Source organism: Diceros bicornis, chromosome 16 (genome assembly GCF_020826845.1).
Source record: "Diceros bicornis minor isolate mBicDic1 chromosome 16, mDicBic1.mat.cur, whole genome shotgun sequence".
NCBI lineage: Eukaryota > Metazoa > Chordata > Mammalia > Perissodactyla > Rhinocerotidae > Diceros > Diceros bicornis.
This window is the reverse complement of record NC_080755.1, coordinates 50,462,321-50,484,234: the sequence shown is the minus strand read 5'-3', so window position 1 is coordinate 50,484,234 and position 21,914 is coordinate 50,462,321. Positions and strand designations below refer to the sequence as shown.

Below are 21,914 nucleotides of genomic sequence, written 5' to 3'. Positions count from 1 at the left end.
GTGGCTAAGTATGAAATTTCACCTGTGAGTGATGCAGAAGACATCTGCTTAAAGACCACAGGACAGCCAGGAAGAAACAAAAGCAAAGGCATTTCCTTTCTGACTTCCTTCCTTAGGGGGCAAGGTCTCACCCTGTCCAACTGTTAGCATGATTCCAGGTCCCTTCAGAGAAAGATGGGGAAGGTCAGGGTGCCCATTGGGAGCCCCGGCTGCAGGCTCAAGGGCAAGTAAAGACCACACCACGTCTTGCTCCCAGGATCCTTGATGTCATTGATGCTTCTCATCAAGTTTGGCACTTAGTTCAAAGCCAAGGGAAAGTAGCAAGATTGTGGTAAATGATGAGAAATGATGGCGGAGAATAGACTTGACCAGCCCTTTGCATTGTAGCTCATCATTCTAGAGGCCACGTGAAGAATGGATTTGAGCGGGGTGAGACTAGAGGCAGGGGGCAACTGGGAAGGTTATTTCTGTTTCTGCATTCAGCATCATCTCCTCTTGTCTGAACTTGGTGACAGCAATGGGAACAAAAGGGGTGGACAAATAGAGAGCATTGAGAGTTAAGTCAATCTCTCTGTGTGTCTCTTTCTCTCTCTCTTCCCCTGTTTCTCTCTCATCCTGTCCTCCTCTTCTTGCCCTCTCTCCCTACCTCTCCTCCTTTTTCCTCTCCTGTCCCACTCCATCCCACTCCTTCAGACTAGCTTCCAATAAATCATGCTGTCATTCCATGCTACAGTCTTCCAGGGTATACATGGATTTCTTTTTCTTGACATTTGCTCTCTTTGAAAAGGAATTATTCAAAAGAGTTAGAATATTTACCTCTGAAATACTTAGAGCTGTTTAGCCAAAGCCAGCCAAACCAAAACAAAATACTGGTTTTTCAATGAATGTTCATAGAATACATAATTCTCAAAGACAAATTTTATCAAGAAGAACTACTCGATCAGAGGAAAAGGAAACTAATACCAAAAAGTGAGAGGCTAACCTGTTCTATACCCAGAGTTCCTGAATGTGTTGTCCAAGAAGTTTCACGCTATGAAAATATGCAAATAAAACAAATTATTAGGGGTCCAGAACTTACAGTCCTTGGCAAAGTTTAGCCCCTCTTGGAAGTTCCTGGGAGAATATGGATGCAATGTTTGAGGGTAATTAGCCTTGAAGTCCACTTTCTTAGTCCCTTCAGGTTGCTGTAACAAAATACCATAGACTTATAAACAAGAAACATTTATTTCTCATAATTCTGGAGGCTGGAAGGCTGAGATCAGGCTGCCAACATGGTGAGGGGAAGGACCTCTCTGGGTTGCAGAATTCTCGTTTTACCCTAACATGGCAGAAGGGGCAAGGGAACTCTGTGGGTCTCTTTTATAAAAGCACTAATCTCATTCACGAGGGCTCCACCCTCATGACCTAATCACCTTCCAAAGACCCCGCCTCCTAATACTGTCACCTTGGAGGTTAGGATTCAACATATGAATTTGGAGGGGACAGAAATTCAGGCCAGAGCATCCACGAACCCCAGATACATTGGACATATTTTAAAATCATGCTTGTCTTTGATCAGAACTGGCATATGAGTTGTGATTTGTTTTATAGCTGGAACTTTAAAATATTCACAATTTTAACAGCTATAAAATAATGGATAAGATTTATTTTCAGTTCAGTGCCTGAGTCTGCCCTATAATTATCAGCCCGGGTGGGATGGATGGGTGATGCACGTGGTCTTGTGTTTGTACACTTTGTTGTGACACAAAATACTGTGGCTGCCAAATTATTCCACAGACTAGCTGCAGGAGGACATAGAAGGCTTACTTTCTTGTAAAAGATGCAGCCAATGCTGCTAAGGAAATCACTAAATTAGCGCTTCGTCTTGACAACCAACGTGCTCCAGTACCATTTGGTCCCTGTCCCAGTGGAGCTGCACACCTGCTGGAGGACTCTGGCCGTGGTGATCTGACTCTTCTCATATCACAACACACCACACCGTGTTACACAACATAACCTCATCCCATAATACACCATATCACACCACAGCACAGCACACCAGACGACACCACCTCCATCAATATACACCACATGTGTATGGGGCTGGGGCAGGGAGGGCCTGTATTAGGGCATTCAGAGGGCCTTTTTCCCTCTCGAGGTAGATAGTGTCTATATCATGTGATGGACACAAAAGGATCTCCCTTCACCAAAACAAAGAGTCTAACAATTGTAAAGGACTAGAAAGGAATCTATTCTAAACACCCATAAATAAGAGAACCTCTGCTACAACACACCAGTTGAGCCTCATCTGAAAGCCTCCAGTGGTACAGAGTTCACCCTCTGCTGCTCCTGCTCTGAGGGAATTCAGCCACTGCTGCTTCCATTTGTGGACATCTTTGTTAGAAAATGCTTTCTTGTGTTAGGTTGAAATTGGCTGCGTCTTTGACCCATTTGTCATGGTTCCGTTGTGTGGAGCTATACAGGTGTGCCCAAATTCCCACTCGGGCCTTGGATGATGTCCCCACTCAGTTTTCTTTTTTCCAGGTAAGACATCCTTAGTTCTTTTCATCAGTTCACAGCACACAATATTGACACCGTTGGCCCACTAGGTAACCCTGCTCTGACTGTCACTGTCCGCGAGTGAAGCCAGCCATGCAGTCATATGGATGCCATCGCCTTCCACACTCTGCCACCGGACTTGATGCTTGCAGCCATTCCTTTGGGCCAACTGGTAGTAAGGAATGAGGATTCAAGTCCCAATTCCCTTCTGTGTGACCTTGAACAAGTCATTTGTCTTCTCTGGAAATTCATTTTCTCCACAGTAAAAATGAAGGGGCTGGATTCCTTTACATTCTATGATCCATTCCATAGTTTCGGGGTAATCAATATCAGGTGTAGCTTTATCTCATGAAAGCACATTAGCCCATTGCCACTGTCACGGAATTAGGTTTCTGTCCCTCTACGAACTCCAGCTGAGCAAAGGGACAACAGCCCCCAGGGGTGGAAAGGGACAGAGTTTGGGTAGTTTCTAGAAGGCAGAAGGGCCAGGAACACAGAGGAGTTGCCCGTGAAGAGAAAATCTTAGGTCCAGGGAATGTTTTTAGTCAGGAGGAAAGACCTCTAATGACCTTAGGGAGAAATGCTGAAGAATGAATTCCAAGAAGACAAGCGAAATGGACTGCCCAGTTTTGCCTAGAGTTAGTCTAGTCCCCAATTAGATATGCACTCCTACAGCACAATGAAGCAGGCAATCTTCTTTTGAAAGCATATTGACGTAGTGAGCTCAGTTATTCAGAGGCCAACTAATCCAGTTTGTGAGTTACATAAGCACTTCAATTTGCGACCCTGACACTAGAAATCTGGCCAAATTGTGGCTACAAACAGAACCATCAGAGACAGGGAGAGGGGTGAGATTAAAAACGAACCAACAAACCGGGGGTTTGCAGCTTCTGATAACAGGGGATTAGCTCCTATGGATTAAGCCTCCTGCAGAAAACAACTATAAACTCTCCACCAAATACAAAGAAACAACTGCCTGAAGGCCCCAGAGAGCAACCCAAAGCAGGTCTACGCTGGAGGGGAATTGAATCTACACTTGGAAGAAGGAAAAAGCACTGGTGAGTTTTCTTTTGGTTGCAGATTTCATCTGAGGGCAGACCCCAGTCAAGACAAGTAAGACGCTAAAACTCAGATAGAAAACCTGCAGCCCGTTGGCTCGAAGAACCAACAGAGTTTGGGGTGACCACAGTAGCTGTAAAGTGAAAGAGCAATTTCCAGAAGGGAGAGAACCACAGAAGGACAGGCCTAAATTCTGTGTGTAAAGTCTGTTCAAGATCCTGGCTAGTCCCTGACCTGTGTTGTATGAGGCAGACACCAAGCAGCCCAGTGAAGGTTAAACAGCTGAACCAAGAATTCTGTTGCTGCCCACCCCGGGGAAATATTTGTTTGTATCCCGCCAAGTTTGCTGATTGCTAACCAAACAAAAATACTCTTCATAAAAACATAACTCAGCAAAGTAAGTAGAAGGGAGGCGATAATAAAGATAAGAGCATAGATTAATGAAATAGAAAAAAAAAAAACGAAAAACAAAAGAAGCCCAAAAATTGATTCTTTAAGAGGATCAACAAAGTTGATAGAGGCAAGGTAGACTGCTCAAGAAAAAAAAGAAGAGTGAGAACGTAAATTACCAACATCCAAAACAAAAGGGAGGATACACTACAGATCCTACAGACATTAAAAGTTTAATAAGGGAATATTGTGGAGAACTTTATGCCAATAAATTTGACAACTTAGTGAATTTGACAAATTCTTTGAAAAAACACACCTTACAAATACTGACACAAGAGGAACAGAGTAACCCCATGTTTACTGAAGAACTAGAAGTAATTCTCAAAATCTTATCCACAAAGAAAAATCCAGGCCCCAATGGCTTCACTGGTGAATTATATCACATATTTAAGGAAGAAATATCACCAATATTACACAAACTCTTTCAGAAAATAAAGGAGGAGGGAATTCTTCCAAGTAATTTTATTAGGCAAGTACCCTGACACCAAAATCTGACAAAAACGTTATAAAAACAGAAAATCACAAGCCAATATCCCTGTTGAATAGAGATGAAAAATCCTTAACAACTAACGGCAAATCAAATCCAGCAATATAAAAAGAAAAAATAATGTATCATAAAGAAGATAGGTTTATAACAAGCCATACATAAGTTACAGACTGGAAGAAAATATTTTCAAAATGTACATCTGACAAAAGACTGGAATCTAGGAGATATATATATATAAAATATATGTAACATATAAATTACACAAATTTATATATATAAATATGAACTAATAATTTATATAAATTACATATATTTACATATATTTGTATCTGACAAGAGACTGGAATCTGAGGTTCCAGTATTTTATCTGATACAAATATATGAAATATATGTAATTTATATAAACATATATATTTAAAACTCTTCCAACTCAATAAAATTTTAAAAAACACATAAGAAAAGAAAAGCAAAAGATTTGAGATGATGCTTAACAAAGGAACATGTACAAATGGCCAAGCATATTAAAAGATACTCAAAGTAATTGCCAGGGAAATGAAAATTAAAACCAGTCACAAAATGACATATTACTACAGACCCACTAAAATGCTTAAAATTTAAAAAACTGACAACAACAAGTGTTGGTGAGGATGTGGAGCAATTGGAACTCTCGTATATTATTGGAAGCAGTGTTAAATAGTATAACTACCTTTGGACAAAGTTCTGGCAGTTTCATTTAAAAGTAACATACTAAACTACACTAGACCTAGCATTCCACTCTTAGGATTTGAAAGCACACTTCCTCAAAAAAATAGGTACAAGAATGTTCACAGCAGCTTTATTCAGAATAGCTAGGAAGTAGAAGTAGTTCGTGTATCCATCAACAGATGAACGGATAAACAACTATGGAATATTCACACAATGAAATACTACTCAGCAATAAAAATGAATGCACCTCTGATACATAGAACAACATAGATGAATCTCAAAATCATTAAGCTGAGTGAAAGAACTGCTGCCCATAGGAGTATGTGCTATATGACTCCATTTATAAGAAATTCTTAACAGGTAGACTAATCTATGGTGAAAAATACCAGAAGAGTGTTTGCCTCTAGGGGAATGGTGTGAGCGTTGACTGGGAAGGGGCATGCATGATTTTTCATGCATGATAGTAATTCACCGTGTCTTGATAGGGGTTTGCTGTAAAAAAGTATATTAAAGTATATGCTTTTGTCAAACTCGTTTACGCTAAGATTTATGCATTTCACCTTATGTATACTCTACTGGAAAAGAAAAAGAGAATCCTGAAAAAATATTGAACTCTAGTCACTATTATGTATGCCCTTGTGTTTTGGGGGGTAAAATGCACTGAAATCTGCAACTTTCTTTAAGTACAAAAAAACACAAGAGATTGATGGATAGATAGAGAGATGGACAGATGAATAAATAGATATAATAGAGAAATATAGCAAAATATTAATTTTAAAATCTGGTGGGTATATGGTGCTTATAATCCCTTCATCTTTATTACATTTTAAAATTTTCTTTTATTTATTTATTTATTTATTATTTTATTTATTTATTTATTTTTTGGTGAGGAAGATTGGCCCTGAGCTAACATCTGTTGCCAATCTTCCTCTTTTTGCTTGAGGAAGACTGTTGCCCAGCTAACATCTGTGCCAGTCTTCCTCTATTTTGTATGTGGGATGCCGCCACAGCATGGCTTGATGAGCGGTGTGTAGGTTTGCACCCGGGCTCCGAACCTGCAAACCCCGGACTGCTGAAGTGGAGCGCATGAACTTAAACCACTATACCACTGGGATGGCCCCATAAAATTTTCTTAGTATATCTTTTATATTTTATAATTAAATGTTGGGGGCAGAATGAATGAACATCTCCACTTGTTAGAAGCTCTAGTGGAAAAGTTATGATAGGAAGAAAGGCTGAAACAAATGGGTGAAATGAAGTTTGGGATTCCCCATGCATTTTAAGCTCTCATTTTCTTCTCTGCCCAATAGTTCAAATAATGGTCAGATGTGTGTTTCATATTCTTGTGTTCGTGTGTAGGGCTTTCATTTAAATGTTCAAAACATTTAATAATATAGAAAGATCACTTCCACAGCAAATGAAAATTTCTATAAGACTTTCATATTTCTTAATACAATCAAAAATATATAAGTTAAAATGAAATAAATATACTCACTGCCTAACTGCAGGAATTCTGGAAGGACAGTTTGTGTCTTCCAGTTCTCATAGGTATTTAAAAGACTAGTGCTCCCAGGTATTCAAGCCAAAAATAGTGTTTTGTGTGGACTTTCGGATCCAGTGCAAGGCCACACCCAGAATGCTCCGCTGGTCATTGACCTGGGACTACAGGAGTCTTTCTGTCTCCCTCTTCCTCCTCCTCACTCCATGGCCATCCATGTTTTGATCACAATCAGCATCAACAGATGTGACATCCACATGTCTCCCTGAAGATGTTAGAGATATAAGACGTTTTCCCATACAGTCACAACAGAAATCCCTAGAAAACCTGGACCAAAAATTCGTTTCCCGAGATTATAATGTGGCTCTTTCAAATAATAACAAATTGAAAAAAAAAAAAAAAGAACGTAACCAGCCTTTGAGAGTTTACTGCAGACTTTCCCTAGGTTTTGTTTTTTCTCTTTTTCTTTTTTAAAAATTCTTATATTATCATTTTTAACTATGGTAAAATACACATAAAATGTACCACTTTAACAATTTTTAGTGTACAGTTCTGTGGCATTAAGTATATTCACATTGTTGTGCAACTATCACCATCATCCATCTCCAGAACTTATTCATCTTCCCAAACAGACACTGTATCCATTAAACAACAACTCCCCATTCTCTCCTCGAACCCTGGCAGCCACCATTCTACTTTCAGTTTCTATGAATTTGACTACTATAGGAACTTCATATAAGTGGATCATACCATATTTGTCCTTTCATGACTGGCTTATTTCACTTAGCATAACGTCCTCAAGTTTCATACACGTTGTAGCGTGTGTCAGAATTTCTTTCCTTTCATGGCTCAATAATATTCCATTGTCTGTATAGACAACGTTTTGTTTATCCATGCATCTGTCAATGGACACTTGGGTTGTTTCCACCTTTTGGCTATTGTGAATAACCCTGCTGTGAACACGAGTGTACAAATATCTGTTCTAGTCCCTGCTTTCAATTTTTTTTCAGTGAAATTGGGTGGAATTCCACCCAAAAGTGGAATTGCTGCATCATCCGTAGGTTTTTGTCTGAGTTAGAAAGTGCAGTTTGGGGAGCTACAAAAATTATGCTTGGAGTATGTAAGAAAATTTAGTATCATACAAATTAAATTCAGTTTCAAAAATCTTGGTGTGTTTTTCTTTTGCCTTTTAAAAAAACCTTTTATTATGGAAATGTGTCAAGCCTAACCAAAAGTAGACATACAAGTGTAACAAATCCACATGTACCTTAGTGTAGTTTCTTTACCCTAAAGTGCTGCTATCTTTGGAAAACTATGTATCGTCACAACTCCATCTATAACCGAAGACATCATCTTAGATGGTGTCTAGTTCCTGGAGCTATAGAAAGACAGCATAAACGTACAAACTGATGCTTTCTTGTCTGCTTAAGTCATTTCAGAAACCTTTAAAGATTTCCAAGTTGTGTGTCTTTAAAGCTCATTCCCTTAACTTGTGGCGCACACACCCTGCAGTCTGTGCGGCAAGCTCCTGACATCTGAATGAAGACACTTCTGCGGAGCAGCTTGAAAACCCTATTGAAAGCATCTGGTGGTTAAAAGGGACTAATTAGATTGGCAAGGACACATAAGATCAGCATTTTTAGGGCTTAAGGGGTCAAAGGACAAAGTACAATAAAAATTGACAAACAAATGTCGATAAAATTGCAATCAACTGTAAAGATAAACTAAATCTAATAGTCTGTAGCAGAGATGCAGGAGCCACTTTGGAAGAAGAATGGCATTCCCTAAGATGGTGCACCCCGCTAAGAGGGAAGCCGGGGTGGGGTGGGCTCTGAGCAGGATGACGGTCGCGTTGCCTGGAGCCCCGTCCCTCTCCTCATGGGATGAACACTCACATCAAAGGCGGTGGCGGAAACCGCAGCCAGCGCTGAGGCTAACAAGACTGGAGTGGACTGAACTGACTTGTGAAAGCGATCAAATGATTTCCATGGACGGTTTGGGAAGGAAAGCAAAGCACTTTGACATTTTCCCAACACCTGGGAAATAATTAATGTTTTAGAAAAACTCCAGATGACTGATTATAAGAATGTGAAAAAATGTATACTCGTGCTAATTAACAGCTGTGTGAACTTACTTAAACTGTTTCCTCGTCTGTAAAATAGAGTTCCTTGCAGTTATTCATTAAATCAACCACCACTATGTGCAACATATGTTCTGGATGCTGGAGATCCAATATACAAGGTCCCTATTCTCACGCAGCTTAGATTCTCATGAGGGGAGACGAGTAACAAACAAGTAAACAAATAATAAATGAGATAGTTTTGGAGAGTGAAAGGTGCTATGAGAAAAATAAAATGACAAGAAGGGTCATGTGAACATTTAGGGGAGGGTGTTTCAGGCAGTGAGAATAGTCAGTGCAAAGGTTCTGAGGCAGGAAGAGGCTTAGAGGATTTCAAGAAAAAAAGGCCAATGTGGCTGTAGCTGAGTGAGCAAGTTGGAGCAGGTAGGAGAGCGGCCGGAAGTGTTCAGTGAGGCTGTTTGAGAAGTGGGCAAGTCTTAGTAGGCAGTGCAAGGAGTTGAATTTTATCCTGAGTATAACAGTAAACCTTTGGAGAGTTTTATGCAGGGAACAGCATGATCTGACTTACATTTTTGCAAGATTATCTGGCTGCTGAGTGGAAAGTGGAGAGTAGGGAGCTAAGAGTAGCAGGAAGGAGACCAGTTAGAAAGCTAATTCAGAAATCTGTCCAAGCAAGATAAGACAGTGGCCTGCAATGTGGTGGAGAGGGAGAAGAGTGTCCAGTTATGAGAAATATTCCAGAAATAGAGCCAAACGGGCTTATGGAATATGGGTGGTGTGGGAAAGAAAGCATTATAATAATATTGACCTCATAGGGTGCTGTGAAAATGAAATGAGGATTGGCTCCCTGATAACTGTCCTCTCAACAAGAAGAGGGGAGAAGGATCCTGGAGTTGGCCAAACTCTGGGTGGGGGTGGGGTCAAGGCTGCTGCCAATGGGCATCCTCGGATTTGCCTTCTTAGCTCTCTAAGAGGATTGATGCGCTTCAAGACCATCATCCCCTTGAGATAAATGTCTCTTGTGCTTCCCCTAGACACTCTGAATTCAATTAGTTTAATTAGAAAACAAGTAAAGAGGAATTATCTTAATATAGCTTTGCTCCTAACAACTCAAAAAAGCCCATTTCTTTGGCAGAAATCCAAGTTTTTCTCTTTTATTTACATATTCTAAGATATTGTTCCATTTTTTGGCAAAAAAGGCCGACCCCTCTTACCCAACAGATCATATTTTAGTTTTAATAATAATAAACACTTTCTGATTCCTTCACTCTTTAATGAATAAGAACACTGATATGCTACTGAATATTTAAAAACAATTAATCAGAGGGAGGGAGAAAGAATGCCCAGATTTTTTTTTTTTTTTCCAATTTCTGGGTTGAAGTACTCCCCCTATGGCTGATTTCAAACTACTGTGACGTCACTGAACTCAGAGCTGGGAAGAGAGGCTAACCAGTAAGAGCTGATTCCGGGACACCAGTGGGTAGGAGTATCAGTCATTTGCCAAAATGCCCTGCATATCTATCCCCAAGGGATTTTTTTCTCTTACATAGAGGCTACTTGGATTGGGGTCGGCAGCAAAAGCAAGGCCAGGACTGTGTAATTGGGTTGGTAAATGATTGGGGAGTAGTGTGCAGAGTAACTTCATTGTGTTTGTACAATAAACAGATTCCTCCGGGACTCATGTTCAGACTTACTCAAACTCCATGGGACACCCGACTGTAGATCCTGAGAGCTCAGCATGGCAGTGATAAATCTGCAGCCGCCTAACGAGAGTCGGGGGTCCGGAGACTGGCCTCTAGTCCAAAGCCTGCACACACATTCTGTCTCATGTTGGGCAAATTACTTAATTTCTCGGGGCTAACGTTTCCCCATCTACAGAGGAAAGGTCGGGGCTAGAAGTCGAGAGAGCAAACAAGATAATCACCAAGGTTCCTCTTCTAAGTCTTAAACATACGATCCTCTGCAATAACAGAAAACTAAATACGAGACTAGTTTTAAGTGATGTTGCTCTCCAACATGTTGTAACTGGGAAACAGTGGGAATGCTAAAGGAGGACAGACTTGTTAATTACTGGATGGTCTGCATCGAGCTGTGGTCTCTGTTCTAATACAAAAGGAAGTCTTTCAAACAGGGTATTACTGCCGGGAAACACAACAGCCCCCAATTGCCCTTGGTTTCATGTCGTGATTAAATGAAATGTCTGTTTCCATATGCCCATCTGAGAGGGCTCTCAATTCAGCCATAAATGCCTATATGAGGCCTGTCTCTTCCTTGGTTTATGTGTTTTAGCCACAATTATGTGATGGGGTTATTATTCACTGCAGTGTCCTTATACCATCAGTTTAGTCTGAAAATACCACAGAATATTCAGATCATCATTTTGAGGAGTAAATTGACGTATACTTCCAAACACGAAAGCGGCCAAGGATATTCATTATTAGTTGTCTACTTGTAAAAACGGGGTTTCTGATAGGCATCTCTAAGAACGTTTTCCTGATATACCTTCCGTGGTGGTCCAAATAGGAAAATATTTCATCAGTTAGGAAGATTCAGTAGAGAGAGGTGCACAAGCAGAGTGTATCCTATCTCTGGACTCGATACGCCAGTATTGAAGAGAGAGTTTAGCTATTTATTTTTTTGCAAGCATTGTCAGCAGCTTGCACATTGTGCCCGTGGCATACAATATACAGTGTAGTAGAGGGGAGAATTCATAGCATCAAAGGCAGACAAAATAAATGACTTGTGGTAGAGGCTCAAAAATACATTGTTCACAAACCAATGATAGTGAATTGGGGCTCTGAGAACAGAAAGAGAATTCCCCAAACTTTATGAGACAGCCTTGGGAAATTGAATGGTATACTTCATTTATATTTTTTAATATATCTCTCATCACTATAATTGACCAAATAAATTATAGATTGCCCTTCACACGTTTTTAACTCCCATGTTACTTAAATTCTGAACCATATTATTCTTATATCCTTTGACTCCCAAATTTTCTTACTTTGCTTTATCTGCTAGTTCTCTTATAGCCACTGGAGAATTAACAGTGCATATGTATATACTCACACTATATTGAGAGGTAGTACACAGAGTGGTTAGATGGGTGCATTCCTGAGAATGCTAGCTCCACCTGAAGCCAGCTGTGTAACCTTGGGCACGTGACTTAACCTCTCTGTGTCTCAGATTCCTCATCTGTAAAGTGGAGATAATAACAGTGTCTACCTCATAGGGCCATTGTGAGGACTAATTAGGTAATCCACGTAGATATTCAGAATAGTGCCCACTGGCATATACTGTAGTTAGTATCCAATAAATAATAACTGTTATTATATATTGTTTTTAACTCTTGACAATAGAATTTGTTGAACTGCAGTGTGTGTGTGTATTTAATGATTATATGAGTCACGTTTTGCTCTGGTTATACCTAAAGTTAAGTTGCTGGTCCTCCAGTGCGGTATAAGACAGGTGAAGTTATTCCAGGATTGAAATACATCTACTATTGCATGCAGACAATCAAGTCGATTTTATACACTTTATGAAGTGTTATCACATAGGCACTTGCAATGGACATTTTTTGCCAAACCTAAGACATTGCTTCAGGGTGAAGTTACTAGAGGGTGTGTTCAAATGGCATGGACTCACTTTGTGAACACACGCCCACCCAGCACACAAGGAATTCACTCTACAGATGCCCATTTCTCTCAGGAGTGTGGTGGGTGAAGCAGCCCACCCAGAATAGTTCCAGAAATGGGACCTCCTGCATACATCCAAGACAAAAGAGTCACCTTATCCCACAACTTCACATGATTGCTGGTTACATTTAGATTTCATTTTCTTCATATTAGCCAGCGACTATCCCCTTTCTCCTCAAAATCTCTCCCCCAACTTCAATTATCCTTCTATATTGTCCTTCCCACAACACACTCTTAACACCCCCACAGGCCCCAACCACCTCCTGTCTTCTCACTTCTGGAAATGTTTCTCTGAGTCATGCCAAGTTTAAAGGGGCTTTAGCTGTGTCTAAGTTCAGCCCACATGTGGGGGCTGGGAGGAGGGAGTTTTCTTTGATCCACCTAATGAATTAATGACTTAAACAGGGGTGGAGTTCAGAAGCCAGGCTCCTTACTTTTGCCGAAGCCGGGCTGATTACGAGCTGGCGTAACTGCCGGAAAAATGCAGCTTCATGCTAGAAGAATTAGGGACATGGCCGAGTCCATTCATCTTCCCTGATGGAGTTCTTGGGAAATACACATGTAGATTAGCCCCTAACAATGACCCCCGGCTGATCGCTGGAGTACCCTCCACGGTGCCCACAATGGTATTGACTAGCTCTTTATGCCGCGCACAAAGGAAGCCCCAACCTCCCCTTGTCCTGCTTTGCCCTGTTTCCCCCTAGTCCCTCGCCAGTGGCCATTGAAGTCTTTTCTGGTTTTCTCCGGAGACTCTGAAATAAACAGTAAATAAAAGCTCACCTCACCTGGACCTATTAGGGAGAGCTGGGCAGTTCCAGAAGGAATTAACTTGGGAAAACAAGGCCATAAGCCCCTTAGCGTGTGGGCAGGAGCTTAAGAAAACGCTGCCAATCTTTGTTTAGTGGTGATTATAGAGATCAATTTAATATTGGAGAAGTTTACATAAAAAGCATCCTCAGAGGGGAAACAACAAATACCAATTAATTACCCCCACGCTGCCCTCTGTCACCGAAGCATCAGCACCTCAGCCACCTGGTCGACATAACTGGTGTGTGGGACCTTATGGGGTGCCACCAGGTCATTTGCAGGGACAGTGCCTTTGACGGCCTAAAAAGCCTGAGGAGGGCCCGGGGCGGGGGGCCGGGGGAGGCTTCTCCTGGGCTGTGGTGGGGAACCTCCTGAGGGTTTGTTCAGTCGTCCTGGACACCGGTACCCAAAGGCTGCCGTCCACGGGCTCTGGCTCCATTTCTCTGGGGAGCTAGGCTGCCTCTTCCTCAGCCTCTTAGACGCAGGATTCAGTCTCCGGAAAGGATTAACCGTGAACTGCAGGCTAAGATGTACTTTGATTCTTTTCAAAACTATTACACTCTGTAATAATAATTACAGATGAGCTGCAGCCAGGAAACACTGGACAAGGAGTGAGCTGGTCTGAGTCCTAGTCCTGACTCCTCCGCTTAATAGCTGTATCACTTTCAGCCTCAGTTTTCTCTTCTGTAAAATGGGGACAAATATATTTGTCCTGCTCACCTCACAGAGCTGTGAGGATTGGATGATGTGAAGACTGTGAAAGGATTTTGAAAACTCTAAAGTGATATGCAAAAACTAGAAAGTGTGTATTGATGTTCATTAATTTAGGTTTTTCTTAAAAAATAATTTCTCACTTGAATCAGTAGCTCAATTTTCATCTACTGTAAACTCACAAGCTTGCTATTTTAATTTACCTTTTTATAGTTTTATTAAAAATAGAGAATTGTGTAATGACCCCTCCCCACGTGCCCGAATTAACCCTTTAATGATCCTTGATGTAGTTACGTATGCTTTCTCATGTCCTTCTATAGTTTAAAGGTGGAGGATCCGAAGAGACATGTTTTCTCTCCTTTCCTTCTTTGTCTTGTCTCCCAGGCTGGACGTTAAGCTCCTCAGGGCCAGCGCCAGGGTTTTCCTTTCTTTGGTGGTGCTGCCATGAACCACATCAGGGCCAGACCCTCAGTGGGGACACAGTAAACGCTTGTCTGAATGCCACGGGGGATAAACAGAAGGGTAGGGGGAAAAAGACTCCCCGCGTGGAGATCAGAGCATCTGCTGCAAAGGCGATTTTGAGTCTCTGTTTTGTTATCTGTATGAGGCCATGGGTGTTAACTAATTGTGGTCATCATTTCACAATTATAGAAGTTAAATCGTCATGCTGTACACCTTAAACTTATACAGTGCTGTAGGTCAATTATATCTCAATAAAACTGGGGGAGAAAAGGAGAAGAATCTCTACGTCCTTAGGCTTTTAGGAAAGCGTTTTGGTTCACGTTTCTGGCTGACAGTTCAGTGAAGGCCAGGCGCCCAACACAGGGCTGGCATCAGATTTGAGATGGGCCAGCGTTCACAGCACGGGGGGATGTGAAAAAACGCTGCAGAAACCGTCTTTCCTCTTGGCCTGTGACTCACTCTGCGCCACTGAAGCCTTGTGGGGCCCCCAAAGGGAAAGAAATGCAAGGGGATTATGCCTGTAACCCCCAGGGAAGCGCGAGGCCTTCTCCCCCAGACGAAGGTCCTTCCCCACTCAGCCTGAGGGTGGTCATCTCCTTGGCCTGGAGAACTGTTTGGTGGCTAGGGTTCCTGCAGGACAAACAGTCGTCGAGAGTGAGGAACCCCTAGCAGGTCTTCCACGGGGCCTGAACCCGGCAGCGTGTTCCACCCCGGGCCTCCCAGCCTCCTGCTGGGCTGTTGGTCACTTGAGGTCACCGGGCCTGCGGGCACAGAGGGCCCCTCCGCCTCCCGGGGCTGGCGCTGGAGCGAGGGAGCCTGCCCACGCCCGACTCCGAGGGGCCGGGGAGGAGGAGTTGAAACAGATATAGACAAACAAAATAAACACGAAGTCCAGAGATTCGGACTAGGGAGCCGAAAGAGGGGTGCCAGCGGGGGTGAAAAAGAGGGAGAGAGGGGAAAATTCAAACTGGGGAGATGCGTGGCCTGACTTCCGATGCCGTCGAGCCAGGAAGCCTTCTGCTCCGGGAGCTCAGCCCCGAGGAGGAAGCGAGTCCGAGGGCAGAGGCGAGTGTGGGGTAGGGGGAGCGGGAGAGAGAGGTGAGCTCAAGGAGGCAGGCAAGCCGGAGTGGGCAGGTGAGACCCAGGTCATCGGCCTCATTGAGGCAGGACTGAGGGGATCGTGCCCCCGCACCCGGGTCCCCAGGCTTGTCAAGCAGGCCACCTCCGATCTCCTGGGCGTGTTTGGAGTGTGTGGAGCGGATCGAGAGATGGGAGGTGGGATGTTCGGGGTGCTAGCCCAGCCTGGGGTGGCAGAGTGAGGACCCTGAGGCTGGGCGAAGGAAAGACCCGCCCCGCTGCGGAGGGAGGGGCCGAGGGAGGAGGCTGGGTCCCGGGCGAGAGGGGAGGAGCCGGGGCGAGCGGGCGCGCAGCCTTTAGCGCCCGGAGCGCCAGCTGCCCTGAGTCCGAACTTCAGATCCTGCAGGGACCCAGGGGCTACGGGCCGAGAGCTCGCCCACCTCTAGCGCGCGCGCGACCGGGCCGGCGTCCCCCGCCGAGCCTGACCTTGGGTCCAGACCCCTCGGGTTGGACCGCCGTACCCGGGAAGAGCCGACTTCGAGCTTCTTCTCTCTGCCTCCAAAGCAGGCGGCGCTCCCGAGAGCGCGGGCCGCGCCCTCCGGCCGCCAGGCGCTCCCCATGCACCTGCCTGGCTGCGCCCCCGCCATGGCCGATGGCAGCTTCTCGCTCGCCGGCCACCTGCTCCGCAGCCCAGGGGGGAGCACCTCGCGGCTGCACAGCATCGAAGCCATCCTGGGATTTACCAAGGACGACGGCATCCTCGGCTCGTTCCCGGCGGAGCGGGGCGCCCGGGGCGCGAAGGAGCGGGATCGGAGGCCGGGCGCGCGGGCCGCCTGCCCCAAGGCGCCCGGGGGAGGCGCTGAGCCCTCCCCGCCGCCCGCCCCGGCGCCCGCTCCCGAGTACGAAGGTGAGCGCGCACCCTCGGGTGCTGCGAGGCCCTTCGGGTGCCCAAAGTTAGGAAAGAGCCCCTGCCGTAACTTTTATTAAGGCATCTGGGCGGCGGGTTGGGGGCTGGGTGTATAGCAGGAGCTGCCAACTTGCGTTAAAAGCTTGAGACCCCCTCGCAGCCCTCACCCCCGACCACCGCGGCTCATCTCGGAGCCCGCGTCCGCTGCCCGCGCCCATGGGTAGGCGGGGTGGCCCCGGGGATACTCCGGAGAGTGTCTCTGACCGTCCGGGGCCTCGTCGTCCCAGCCCCTCGCCCCTACTGCCCCAAGGAGCCCGGGGAGACGCGGCCGAGCCCGGGGCTGCCTCTCGGGCCCGCCGCGGGCGAAGCGAAGCTGTCGGAGGAGGAGCAGCCCAAGAAGAAGCACCGACGGAACCGCACGACCTTCACCACGTACCAGCTGCACGAGCTGGAGCGCGCGTTCGAGAAGTCCCACTACCCCGACGTGTACAGTCGGGAGGAGCTGGCCGGCAAGGTCAACCTGCCCGAAGTCCGCGTCCAGGTAAAGCGCCCGGATCGGTCCCCGGGAGGGTCCGAGGCCCAAGCTGCGGCCAAAGCTCCCTTGAGTCCCCGGGCGTCCACGCATTTATTATGGTCCTGTTCCCATTGGCATTCCTTGACTTGGCTCGCCCAGATCCCCAAAGATCTTCCCGGTGCCCCACGCACCGCCCCTCGGACAGTCTGTTCCAGCTTGTGGTACGATCTCCCCTTTGGGGTCTCTCTCTTCTAAGCTAAAAAGAGGAGTTGGGACTGGCTGGCAAGACGAGAGGACAGCTCATTAGACGCAGCCAGGATTGGAAGGGTGGGGATCACTGTGTAGAGAGGTAATGTAGGCAGCGGCTCAAGGGTAACGGGATTGGGGCCCCAAATGCCACCCTAGTCACTAGCTTGGAGCCCTATGTTCAAAAGCAAAACCCTGTCTTCTTACGAGGGGCCTGGCGCCTGTAGTTGAAACTTGGGGTAGATTTGTTTAAGAAGCTGACTTTTGCTTCTCCAGTGCACATCCACGCAAACTTCCCGCTGCTGCAGAGGCCTTTTCTTTTTTATTGTAAAGGGGTTTTTGCTTTAATTAAAGCTGAATTATCCTTAATCCCTGATCATTAAAATATTTGAAAGCCTTAAATATTTGCTAGTCATCTGTGAAAAATCTGGGAGGATTTCCAAATTGGGAGAGTTTACAGAGGCCTGAGAAGGAGACATTGGGAACAAATTTCACTGCTTCTGAAAGGCAGTGGAACGAAGGTGGGATTTGTGTGTGTGTCTAATGAATTAGATTTCCAGGAAGTGAGGATACTCAGATGTTTGGGGGCTTTTAGCTTTGTCTTAAAAATAAAAGAGGACAAACTCTTGCCTTTTGTCTCTTCTGCTTAGTTAAGGGGTTTACGGTAAGGAGTACATGTCATGGTTCTAAAAATTAGTTTTCTAATGTGACTCAGGATTAACTGGCAAGGACAGTTCAATATCTCCTAATTTGATTGCAATGATTTCATTGAAGGGGTAGGCTTTTTAGCACCTGCTTTTCAGGGAGGGAGGATGGGGTAGGGAGAGAGAAAGAATACAAGAAAGCTGAAGCAAGAGGAGAGGCAAATCCTTCCAGTGCCTTCCAGAATACAGGCACAGCCAACCCAGGGGCTGCCTTCATTCCTGAGGCCACCTCTGTCCCACTTTCCTTCTTCCCTCTTTACTTGTTCAGGGATTTTGGCTTCTCCTCTAAGTTGGGAGCTTCTTGAGAACAGTGTGACTTCTCTGTGACCACAGGGCCAGCAGAGTTCTCAGCATATGGCAGGTTCTTAACACATGGCTATGATGTAATCAGATTGGGGTGGGGGAGTGGGCAGGAAGAATCTCCAACTGTGTGGAGGGCAGCAGTAGAGCAGTATAAGAGCTGACTATCCCAGTCGTTAGCCCTCTGCCTCTGGATACCAGATTCGAAAACTCTAGCGGATATTTTGGGGGATGGAGTGGGATATGCAGGGAAACAGAGGAGGCAGTGGAATGGGAGCCCTCACCCACACCAGTGTTTCTCTTTTCTCTATTATCGTCAAATATCTAATGTATCTGGGAAAATCAGGGCCTCAGATATGTAGATGAATCTTTTGTGGGAAGGGGGCAGGAGTACTTACATTTTTGTTCTTTCTCTCTCCCCCCAAATCCCAGCCTACACACCCTTGCCCTGCTCTGCCCGGGTGCTGGGTGGCTGTTTTCTCAGCTCTCCTAGGTGGTCCCCCCACCTTATTGACTCAGAATGGCTTTCTCCCTTCTGCCTGCGGCTATTCCCTATTTCCCTTCATAAACATAATACTGAAGCCACCAGTTTGGCCGAAGTTTTCTCCACATTCTCCGCTAACCTAGACCAATTCTCTCTGTTCTGTTTCTGAGGGTGGTAACTTGGTGGTGAGACCTTTATTAAACCCTTTCTTGGGCTTTTGTCAAATCAGTCATGGAAGTTAAGAGACCAGACTTCACTCTTGGCGTGGACTTTTCCATATGTAAAGAAAAAAAGAAAAACTTAAACTCATTGAACTCATCTTACCGTAATGTCAAAACTAACTCCATAAAGTAAAAGTAGACATCATAAACTTGAACTATTGTAATCATTGAAAGCCATTGATAAGAAATATTGGAAATACTAAACGGATATCAATTAAATAAAAATGAAAATCTTCTTAAAGCAGCAATTCAAATATGCTCAGGACAAAATAAGTGCACTTTCTTCTACTAATTATTATCACCAGTAATTCGCGGAAATAGCTGTATTTTAACACCCAATGTTACCAGTTCCAGTACTTAGAGTATTTGTTTATATATGTTTATAAAAGAGACAACAGGTCGGTAAAACACAAAGTCTGAGACAAAAACGCAGCCGCTGCGAGCTGCACCATACAGGGAGGAAGCAAAGTCTGAACAGAAGTGTCAGGAGGGGCTGTCAACCAGCAAGTCACAGAAATTTGGGGAGATCTGGTTTCCAAGTCCTACGGTCCGATTCCAGGGTTAACTTTAGATTTTTGTGAGCACCTGCTACGTGCCAGGAGTGGGAAACAAATACAACCCCAGCTATGGGTGAGATAAACAGGGAAAAGTGTGGAAGGCCACGGAGGACCAGGATGGGACAAAGGGACTTAGAGGAAGCAAGAGAGAAGGAGGGAAGACACCGAAAGGAGAAACGGGACGGAAGCGAAAAGATAATGCGGGTGGGGTCGGGGGTGAAGGAGCAGGTGAGAAACAGTGGAGCCCCAGTTTTGCTTGGGGCTGGGGGAGCGAGCCGGCGGGCTGCACTGGCCTGGGCGGGGGCGCGGCCCCAGCCTCCGCCGCAGCCCGACGGCCGCTGTGCTGCCTTCCGCAGGTGTGGTTCCAGAACCGACGGGCCAAGTGGCGGCGGCAGGAGAAGCTGGAAGTGTCGTCCATGAAGCTGCAGGACTCGCCCCTCCTCTCCTTCAGCCGCTCTCCGCCCTCGGCGGCTCTGGCGCCCCTCGGGGCGGGCCCGGGCGGCGGCGGCGGGCCGGCGGGGGGCGCCCTGCCGCTGGAGTCGTGGCTCGGGCCGCCGCTGCCGGGAGGGGGCGCCACGGCGCTGCAGAGCCTGCCGGGCTTCGGGCCGCCGGCGCAGAGCCTGCCCGCCAGCTACACGCCGCCGCCGCCGCCCTTCCTGAACTCTCCGCCGCTGGGCCCCGGCCTGCAGCCTCTCGGGCCGCCGCCGCCCGCCTACCCGTGCGGACCCGGCTTCGGGGACAAGTTCCCGCTGGACGAGGCGGACCCGCGCAACAGCAGCATCGCCGCGCTGCGCCTCAAGGCCAAGGAGCACATCCAGGCCATCGGGAAGCCGTGGCAGGCCCTCTAGGGGCACCGGGGACCAAATCGGGCCAGAGGACCGTCCCAGGAGGCGAATCCGAGCCGCACGCGCGCATCCCTTCTCCCTGGGTCCCCCCACTCGGCCACTCTTTCCCTGTGCCGCCTGCGAGCTGCGGGCTTGGGTCGCGGACGCGCATCTGCTCCTGACTCTCGGGAGAGGGCTGACTCTCAGGCCTGCGGAGGTCCTCTGGCCAGCCCCAGACCCCCACGGACCCCCAGCCCTGCTGCTGGAGAGGGAGAGGCGGCCCGGCCCCGCCCGCCACGCTGCTCCCACCCCCGCGGGCGCCGGAGCCTCCACGTCGAGAGACCCAAAGCGCCTGACCTCAGCCGCTCCGGGGCCGCGTGGCGACCCCAGATAAAGAAAACTGGAAGGAAGGGGAGGTGGAGAAATAGAGTTTCAGGAACTCTTTGTATAAGTAGTTTCAAAGTACTTGGGAGGAGAATTAAAGATTTACTTATTTGGGTTTGATTCTGGTTAAGCGCGCTCAGGACTGCGTGGGGGGGGGCGCGGTGTGCGTGTGAATGGGGGTGCAGGAGGGGCTGCACTGATGGGCCGGGTGGGTCAGGGAAAGCAGAGGACGCGCAGGAGCTGGGGCTACCTCGTGCGAATCCTCCTGGGGCGCTTTGCTGGAGCAGATAATCGTCCCTATGCCGGACCTGCGGGGCCCTACACCAGAGGCGCCCCTCCCCGGGCGCGTGGGAGCATATGGGGTTCGGGGTGTTTGGAGCCTAAGCCTCAGCTGCCTGCGAGGTCCTGGTCCCTCCATACCCCAGTAGCCGAGCGGCGGCTGCAACTTTGAAAGACTGACCCCAATAGGAAGGGTCTACACCACCTTCCCCAAGGTGAGAGCTGAACGTCCCGAAGCCCCTGACAGCCCTGCCTCTCTCTTTCCAGCCCACCGCGGCCCAAGGCCCCTTTCAGATCATTGTCCAGGTTACCGGCTCAGTGCCAGCCCCCGCTACCCAGGACTGATGACATTAGTCCTCCGAAGACTAGGGCACAGCGACTTTTCCTTTTCTGAGCCCCGTGCCTCTCTCTGGTCTCCCCAACCCGCTCCGCAGCCCCCAACCCAACGGTTCTGTTTAACGCGCGCGCGTCAGGTTAGCTGTCGCGCTCGGAGAGAGTGCCCTGGAGCGCTCTGCGCGGCGACCCGGAGGGCACATCTTCTTGAGCGCGTCGGGGACAGTATCTGCAGTTCTCTGGCCCCGGCTCCGGGGCGGGGAAGGAATCCAGAGGGCCCCGCCGGCTTCAGAAACTCCCCCGGTCCTCGCGGAGCCCCGGGTGAAGGAGAGCCCGGGACTCCCAGCCTGAGCTGCCGCAGTATCCGGGTTGACTCTGCAAGCTGGGCCGCCGCCCTAATAGCCCGGATTCCCGCCGCGCAGGTCCTCTGGCCTCCTAGCTGTGAGTGCGCCCCGGAAGATGCGGCCAGAGCCTTAGCATCAACCGGCTACTGTCTATCGGTCGTTAAGTGAACCGCCCCAGCCCCCTTTCCTCGTCTAAATGAACCCTCCCTCCCTGGGAGGTGACAAAGATGGAATGAGATCACCGGCTT

General features: G+C 47.0%; 1 protein-coding gene across 1 annotated transcript; it reads left to right on the top strand.

The window, feature by feature from the left end:
- The first annotated feature begins 16,024 nt into the window (after positions 1 to 16,024).
- On the top strand, positions 16,025 to 20,819 carry RAX (retina and anterior neural fold homeobox). The gene is made up of 3 exons (XM_058556579.1): positions 16,025 to 16,476; positions 16,764 to 17,017; positions 19,859 to 20,819. Exons 1-3 carry the CDS (start codon positions 16,188 to 16,190, stop codon positions 20,348 to 20,350), a joined length of 1,035 nt encoding a protein of 344 aa, XP_058412562.1. The 5' UTR covers positions 16,025 to 16,187; the 3' UTR covers positions 20,351 to 20,819.
- The last annotated feature ends 1,095 nt before the right edge of the window (positions 20,820 to 21,914 follow it).